Source organism: Oryx dammah, unplaced genomic scaffold (assembly GCF_014754425.2).
Source record: "Oryx dammah isolate SB20612 unplaced genomic scaffold, SCBI_Odam_1.1 HiC_scaffold_12, whole genome shotgun sequence".
Classification (NCBI taxonomy): domain Eukaryota; kingdom Metazoa; phylum Chordata; class Mammalia; order Artiodactyla; family Bovidae; genus Oryx; species Oryx dammah.
The window spans coordinates 71,252,381-71,260,661 of NW_024070196.1; the positions used below are offsets into that span (position 1 = coordinate 71,252,381).

The 8,281-nt window shown below is 60.5% G+C and overlaps 1 protein-coding gene across 1 annotated transcript in view; it reads left to right on the forward strand.

The window, feature by feature from the left end:
- The first annotated feature begins 4,880 nt into the window (after positions 1–4,880).
- The window catches only part of CCDC74B (coiled-coil domain containing 74B), a 4,647-nt gene continuing 1,246 nt past the window's right edge, over positions 4,881–8,281 (forward strand). The window contains exons 1-5 of the mRNA XM_040251241.1: positions 4,881–5,169; positions 5,643–5,687; positions 6,413–6,472; positions 7,278–7,434; positions 8,075–8,264. Of these exons, the coding sequence (XP_040107175.1) occupies positions 4,914–5,169; positions 5,643–5,687; positions 6,413–6,472; positions 7,278–7,434; positions 8,075–8,264 (708 nt within the window). The 5' untranslated portion in view covers positions 4,881–4,913. The remainder of the gene's footprint in view (positions 5,170–5,642; positions 5,688–6,412; positions 6,473–7,277; positions 7,435–8,074; positions 8,265–8,281) is intronic.

Sequence of the window (8,281 nt, forward strand, 5' to 3'; positions counted from 1 at the left end):
TCTGAGCCGCTCAGGAGGACACACAGGTTTCTGTAGAAACAAGTGGAGCGAGCCGGTGGGGGAGGCCGCTCACAGGCGCCACGGATCTAGCTGACGGGCCCGGGGTTTCGCGCCCGCATCTGAGCTGCAGAAGGGGGCAGGGGGCGGGCACAGTGAGGGGAGACCCCTGAGGAGGGGCTGCTGGCCCGGCGCCTGGAGGGACAGGCTGGAGGTGGGGGTTCTGCACATCTCCTCAGCCCCACCCAGAGCCTCAGGTGGTTTATGCCAGCTTTCCACCCCCTCAAGCCCCAATGCCCTGACTTCAACCTTTCGTCCACCCAAGTGCTGCCCAAGTTGGCCACACCAGTCGCCTCTCGCCTCTCAGAGCCCCTGGCCTCCCAGCCCCGCAGTCAACGCTGGACTCACTGTCCTTCCTGAACTGTTTCCCAGAAGCCTTCCTGTCTGTTTCAAGCTTCCGTGTCTTACAGAATGTCCCCAGGAAGCTCAGAGTCTGTGCGTCTGAAACCTCCAAAGAGAGACCCACACTCAGGGCAGCCTGATCCCTGAGCGAGATCCCCCTGCCCGGCTGGCCCCGCTGCCACCCTCCTCTCCGGGAGCCCGGGGTGCTGCTGGGCCCGCGGGCGGGCCTCTGAGGGTCTGCACCCCCTCCCTCCCGCCCAGGGAGCCCCACGACCCTGGCCCCAGTCCGTCCTTCCCGCCTCTGCCTCCCGGGCTGGACTGAGGGGCCCCCTCTGGACTAACCACTGTCCACAGATAAAAGCTAAGACGTATTTCTTTGTCATTTGTGTGGTGCTGGGCACTTGGAGATGCTGAATAAGTTAATAAATACTCATGACTGACCATCCGTCCAATGAGGACGTTTGCTCTCTGTGGACGAGTGTTGTACTCTTTTCTCTCCAGTGCTGAGCAAGCACACAAGAGCTGCCCAACAGGTACATTTGTTTGACAGATACCTTACTATACCTATTATATACATATCCAGGGACCAAAATATGAGCTATCGGATACATTAGCTTGTCCATGATGAGAAAAGGGCCAGGACGGGGTCCTTTAATCTAATGTTGAACGAGTGAAGGGACCTGACCAAGGCTCAGATCACAGACTGACATAGAAGAACTCAGCTAAAGGCACCTCCCTGGTGGCCCTTTAAGAATCCGTCTTGCAACGCTGGGGACGTGGGTTCAATCCCTGGTCGGGGAACTCAGATTACACAAGCAGAACGCTGCAGTCAACGGGGTTCCCACATGACGCAAGTAACACCTGGTGCAGCCTAATTACTTATTTTTAAAGAAAAAGCTAAAACTAGGACCGTTAGGAGAAAACGGGCAAATATTGAAAAGCGAGCACACTGGTTTTTCAGGTATGACAACAAAAGGGCAAGTGGCAAGAGAAACCCTCAGAGGCCCGAACGCCTTCACGACGCGCGTCTCCCCTCAGATCGCTGGGAGTAGTGATGGCGCCTCTTGTTGCCGCCTGTGCACAGCGCGCTCCCTGTTCTGGGATCGGGAACTGCGGGGCCGCTGGCCCTGACGAAGGGCAAAGCGAGATCACACACAGGCCCTCCAGGCGCGCGTGGCTGGGGAGGAGGGGACAGTAAGAAAGCGGCCTCCGTGTCACCGCCCTTAGAAAAGACAGTGACCATTTCCCGTTTGACTTATTCCCCACAAGGGTCGCCAGGATGATGAGCAGAAGCCAGGTCTGTCTTCCTGGCCGGCCCCGGGCAAGCTCGTTTCCTCCCTCTTAACCGAAGCTGGTCTCGCAGGGCTGCAGCAGGTGTGCCGGCAGGAGCCGCCTCCCACACTGCACAGCCCTGGCCCGCACGGTCGCCGGCACAGCCAGCTCGTCCTTGACTTTGCCCAGGAGGGTTAGGGTGGCCCAGGAGAGCGGACGCAGGAAGAGCCCAGAGACCGCTGTGTAGCAAAAAAAACAAACACCAAGGGGATATGGTGGTCCAGAGCCAAGCGCGCTCCCAGTGACACACCTGAGCCCCAGCACAGCCGGCCAGAGTTTCCAGAACAACAACAAAGAGGAACTGACGGCTCCCTGAGCACCAAGACCCGTGGAGAAAACAGAAACAAGTTGCCAAGCAGGATGTCTGCCACGACCCGTTACAGAGGAACAGCTGACAGTCATAGCGGACAAATGAGCCCGACCCACAGGCGTGTCAGTGGAAGTACGTGAGCACAGAGGAGGCTCGGGCGGCGTCCACGCCTCGGGACAGGGGCCGGGTGGACTTGGGGGCGTCTGTATCGTTTGAGTCGTTTCTACCCAGGAGGACGTACTTCTGCCTGGCTGATGGGGCTGCCTGCAAGCCTGACCGAGTGCCCTTGGCCCACCTGTGCCCACCTTTCCCTGTGGGAGCCCAGTAGGAGCGCTGGGAACCCCTTAAGATAGGAGGCTTCTCCTCCCACTTTTAACTCTCAGCCTTGTTCACACCGAGCCAGATCAGCAATTCATCAATTACACTTTAGACTGTCCTGCCCGCCCCCCACCTGGTGCTGCCTCTTGTGCAGGCCTCTGCTGCAGTTAAGTTGCGGTTCTCTGTACCCGTCTGTCTCCAAAACAGGGCAGTGGTTTGCCCTGAGACCTCAGTGCTCTGATGGATCTAAGAACAGTTGGTGATTTTCAGTTTGTTCAGCTCTTTTTGTGTTGGTGAGAAGGATGACAACCACGTCCCTTGCATGCGGGCCAGAAAACCAGAATATATATATATATATATATATTTTTTTTTTTTTTCCCCCAATTGTTTTTAAACTTCATGGTTTCAATCACCACAACTGTTTTTTTCTGCAGATTTTAAACAGTATTATACAGTAGTATAAGTATTATACAGTACTTTTCTGTTGGGTTCCCCTGGTAGGTCAGTCAGTAAAGAATCTGCCTGCAATACAGGAGACCCAGGTTCGATCTCTGTGTTGGGAGGATCTCCTGGAGAGAGAAATGGCAACCCGCTCCAGTATTCTTGCTTGGAAAATCCCATGGACAGAGGAGCCTGGTGGCTACAGCCAATGGGCCCCAAAGAGTCGGACACGACTGGCCAAGTAAGCCACCACCTCTCTGCTGGAAACTCTTGTCTAGAGTTACTTGTGATCCGTTTCTGTCGGCGGAATCTGAATTCTTCCGCTTGACCCCACCACGTCTGGGCTTCACTAGTGTAGTTCTGACGTCACAGGTTGTGTAGCAGTGAGACTCTGGGTTCTGCTCTCCTCCTCTGAGGGGTTCTGACTTTGGTTCTCTGGGCGGTTGAGTTACCGGAAGACTACAAGGACTTGTGGAGGCTGGGCTTTACATTTTATAGGGGCAGATGAAGTTTGACTTTGTCCTTACTCTTCGTGCAAATCTCTTTATTTCTAAAGTACGGCCTTTATTCCCAAGCTGTGACTCTTTGGGAGTTTAAATGAAAAACTTCTCTGTCTTCTCTGAAAGCATCGCTGTCAGTTTCCAAACGTGGTCTCCCCTGGAGTGGGCCATTTTGGCCTCTGGTTCTGTCCTGCCCTGTGACCTTCTGCATTTCAGGCCAGCCACACCCTTGAAGGGAGTTCATGGCTCTGAATTTTCCAGCGCCCCTCAGTTTTCACCCATCACCCTCTCCAGCCAGTAGGCCGGCGGCTTTCCGCTCCGGTCTCGCTGGTCAGGAGCCCTCAGGAGAAAATGACTCTTCAAGCACTGCCTTCTTGCAAATTCTGTTTGCTTTTTGTTCTCCTCTGGTGCCTGCGGACAGCTGTTTCGTGTGTTTTGTTCACACTTCATAAAGCATAGGGGTCTGCGATGACTGGAAGTGGAAATTCTACCTTTTGATTTTTGAGACAAAATCGTGTCATCTAACGTATCATCCTGTAACCATATCAGCTATTTAAAACACGAACTATTGAAACAGCCAGTGAATGTAACTAAACTAGGACCTGTAATGGAGGATGAGTCCCTGCGGTTTGTCAGAGGAATGTTGCTGTTCAGGCGCTCAGTCGTGTCCGACTCGTTGCGGCCCCATGGACGGCAGCACGCTAGGCCTCCCTGTCCATCATCAACTCCCTGAGCTCGCTCAAACTCATGTCTATCCAGTCGGTGATGCCCTCCAACCATTTCATCCTCTGCTGCCCCCTTCTCCTCCTGCCTTCAATCTTTCCCAGCATCAGGGTCTTTGCCAATGAGTTGGCTCTTTGAATCAGGTGGCCAGAGTATTGCAGCTTCAGCTTCAGCACTTGCAGTGAAGATTCAAGGTTGATTTCCTTTAGGATTGACTGGTTGAATCTCCTTGAAGTCCAAGGGAGCCTCAAGAATCTTTTTTCAGCACCACTGTTCAAAAGCCTCTATTCATTGGAGCTCAGCTTTCTTCATGGTCCAACTCTATATCCATACACGACTACGGGAAAAACCGTAGCTTTGACCCTATGCACCACCGCCAGCAAAATAATGTCTCTGCTGTTTAATATGCTATCTAGGTTTATCATAGCTTTGATTCCAGGAGCAGCAGTCCTTTAATATCATGGCTGGAGTCACAGTCCGCAGTGATTTTGGAGCCCCAGAAAATAAAATCTGTCCCTGATTCCACTTTTTCCTCATCTATTGGCCGTGGAAGTGACGGGACTGTCTGGCTCTGTCCTGATTGGCTCATGCCGTGATTTTAGCCTTTTGAATATTAAGCCAACTTTTTCATTCTCCCCTTTCACCTTCATCAAGAGGCTCTTTAGTTCCTCTTCACTTTCTGAAATGAGGGACGGCCTCTGACCAGGCGAGCTACCTCACTGGGGCGGGGCCGGGACACCCGCCCGAAGTCAAGGGTCGCGCCCAGGCCCCGCCCCAGCCAGGCCCGCCCCGCCGCGCGCGCGCCCCGCGGGCTCGCCCGTTTCCATGGCGACGCCACGCCAGGTCGCGGCAGCCGGGCCACCGAGTGGGCGTGCAGCGGCAGCGGCTACATGAGCGCGGCGGGGGTGGCGGCAGGGCAGCGGCCCCGCAGCCCGGGGCTCCCGGGCTCCCGGGGCACGTCGCGCCCGCGCCCGCGCCTGCCGGCGGTCCCCCAGCCCGGGCAGCTCGGCTCGTCGCTCGGGCTCAGCGAGGCTCAGAAGCGGGTGCTGGACTTGGAGAAGAGCGTGCAGTTCCTGCAGAAGCAGCACTCGGAGACGCTGGTCAAGCTCCACGAGGAGATCGAGCACCTGAAGCGGGAGAACAAGGGTGAGGCGGGCGGCGGGCCGGGCCTCAGGAGGCGGCCTCGCGGGACTCCGCCACCCAGGCCCCGAGCCAGCCACACCACCCGCAACGGAAACCCGGCCGCCCCCTTTGAAAAACTTTTGTCGAAGTGAAACTGCCCCCCACCCCCCGCCCCGAGTCCGCGCAGGCAGGTCGATGGATTTTCCCAAGCCAAGCACACCCAGATGGGTCCCTGCCCCCTGGGTCATCCTGACTCGCTCTGTCCCCCCCGGAGCCTGGGCCCACCCGGCAGAGGGCGCCCCGCAGACGGGCTCACCGGATGCAGGGAGGGGCTCTGGCTCAGGGAGCAGCCAGGGGCACCCCGAGTCCACCCGAGGGTGCCGTGGCTGGGTCCACGGGGCAGGGCTCCTCAGGGCCTCAGCAGGGAGGCCTGGGCCGCGGGCAGCCAAGCCGTGTCTCTCAGAGTGGCCCCAAGCAGAGCCCATGCTTGCTTTCAGATCTCCACTACAAGCTCATCATGAACCAAAAGCCCCAGAAGAAAGGTAAGGCTGAGGCCCACAGGGGCCTCGTGCAAAGTGACTGCCCTCAAGAGCAGCCCCCGGATTAGCCCAGGGCGACGGCTCCCAGCTACAGCCTGGGTAACTGCGCCAGAGCACAGCAGGGGCAGAGGACAGAAGCGCCCCGCACCCCCACGGACCCAGCCTCACTCTCCCAGAGGCTCGGCCACGTGCACTGCGGCCCCAGACGTCCGTCCCGAAACACGGGCCGGCCCAGCACAGCCCCAGCTCCGGGCCCTGAGGCCTCGGGCCACCCCACTGTCTCCACGGCAACCACCCAGGGCCTCATCTGCAGCCCCCGCTGACCTTGCCTGTCCCCCAGCCTCACCCAGGGCTCCCCTCCCCTCCTACTGCTGAGGCCAGGTCTCCATCGGGAGGTGGTCTGAGTGGTGAGCGGTGCCAGTCTCGAAGGCCCCTAGGGCGCTCTTCCTGGGAGGCACGCAGAGGGTGGGGTGGCGGGGACCGTTCTCTGGCGGGGCCCCACAGCCGCCAAGCGCTGGTGTGGGCACGCAGTGCTGGGGCCCTGAGGGGACCTGGGGAGAGGCTGTGCTCCCACTCAAGACCCCGGTTCCACCCTCAGCCCCCTTCCACGGCTCCCTCCGGGACTGGCAGGGTCTGGGGCAGCCTCGCTCGTGTGTGGAGGGGGCACAGGAACGGGCGGGAGGGGAGCGTGGCCCTGCCACCGTGGGCTGACCCCTCGCACCCCACAGGCAGCACGTCGAGCTCCAGCCTTCAGTCCAGCAAGTCCGTCTCGAACACAACAGTGTCCGGTGAGTGTGCCGGCGCCTCTGCTTGGGGTCGGGGTAGAGCAGGGCCCCTCGGGTGCTGCAGGCCTGATGCGGCGTGGGGTGCTGAGCAGCACGCTGAGCGCCCACGGTGGTCCTCAGGGGGCAGCTCAGCCAGGCCCCATGGACTCGGGCGTCAAGGAGACGCTGAAGAGACCCAGGAGGGTCCCCAGGGGCCTGTGAGCTGAAGCCCCAGGAGGGAGCTGAGGCCAGGGGACAGGTCAGCGGGCTGGCTGGAGGGAAGACCGTCGGTGTGGGGTGCAAGGCGGCAGGACGTGTGACCCAGGAGCCCCGGGGTCCTCCGCCTGCTCAGCTCAGCCCTCAGAGCAGGCAGGACGCAGGTGGGGGGCCCAATGCAGAGCCAAATGAGGGCCTCAAGAGCTGCCCTGCCCGACGGTGCCTCTGACACTCCAGGCTTCGTGCAGGCTGGGCCCAGATCTCGCCTTCACTTTCATTTTGCCCAAAATGGGGTTCAGAGTCAGGGAACGGCTGCTGGCCGACCCCCACCCCCGGCCCCGAGCTCTGCCAAGGCCCACGGGACCACTCTGCAGGGCGTGTGGGGCTCTCTCCCTGCTTCAGCTGCTGGGGCAGCCAGCCTTCAGCACTGTGGCCCCTTCAGGACATTCAGACCCCACGGGGGCTTTGCCCCACCCTGCCTCTGTGCCTCCCAGCACCCCGCCCAGAAGGAGGCTGCTCCCCTGTGCCCTTTACGAGGGACAGGCGGGGCCCCGCGGGCGCACGGGGCCCACTGACGCCCGGTGACAAGGCCCTGTCTGGGTCTGACCTGCAGCCAGCTCTCAGGGCAAGGCAAAGCCCCAGCCCGGGTCCTCTAAGAAGCCAGACTGGAAAGCTGAAGGCCCCCAGCAGCCGGACCTGGAGACCTCGGTCGCCTCCCTGCTTCACGGAGGCAGGGTGGACAAGGCCCTCGGGGTGCAGGGGCCTGTCAAGTAAGGTTCCCTGCGCCCTCGGGACGGTGTGCCTGGCAGGCTCACAGCCTGGAACCCGCCCACGGCATAGCCCTTTCAAATGGTCTCCAGCGGGAAGCAAGTTCCTGAAGGCTGGGCTGGCCCACCTGGTGGGCACTGCCTTTTCCCCTCCCCGGGATCCAGCAGGCCCCCTGAACTGGCCTGAATCTGCAGGAGGGGCTGGCAGCAGCATGCTTGCAAACACAGAAGCAAAGCGTCCAGGCTTCCACATTAGCTTGCTTTTCACCCAGAGGACCCCGAGTCTGGCTGGGGCTCCCCCAGGAACCATGCTGGGCTCTGGAGGGCACAGGGTCAGCGCATCAGGGCAGGGCCTCCCTGGGACTTGCCTGCTGTCTGCTGGGCCAGCGGGCCCACCCCTGCTTCTCTGCAGCCTGTGGGCACCCCGCGCTGGACCCCGGGCAGCTCGACCACACCCACCCCTCAGTGTGTGCTGTGAGGGGAGGAAGAGGTGGGCCTGCTGCCGGGCACAGAAGGGAGCCAGGCTGTGGAGATGACCCCTCCCCACTCTGGAGCAAGTGCCGCCCTGAGAGCTGGTGAGACCACCCACGGCAGGCTGCCCCCGCCCCTGCCCCCACCCTGGCCGCTCTCATGACTGTTTCAGGGACGAAGACGCAGGCAGCGCTGACGCAGTGACCCCCTGGGCGGCGGGCAGCCAGCACAGGGGCAGGCAGGTGCCAGGGGCGCCCCCCTCGGCGGGCCTGCCCCTGCCCCTGCGCAAGCCCGCCACGCTGCAGCAGTGTGAGCTCGTCATCCGGCAGCTGTGGAATGCCAACCTCCTGCAGGCACAGGAGGTGGGGGGGGAGGGGGG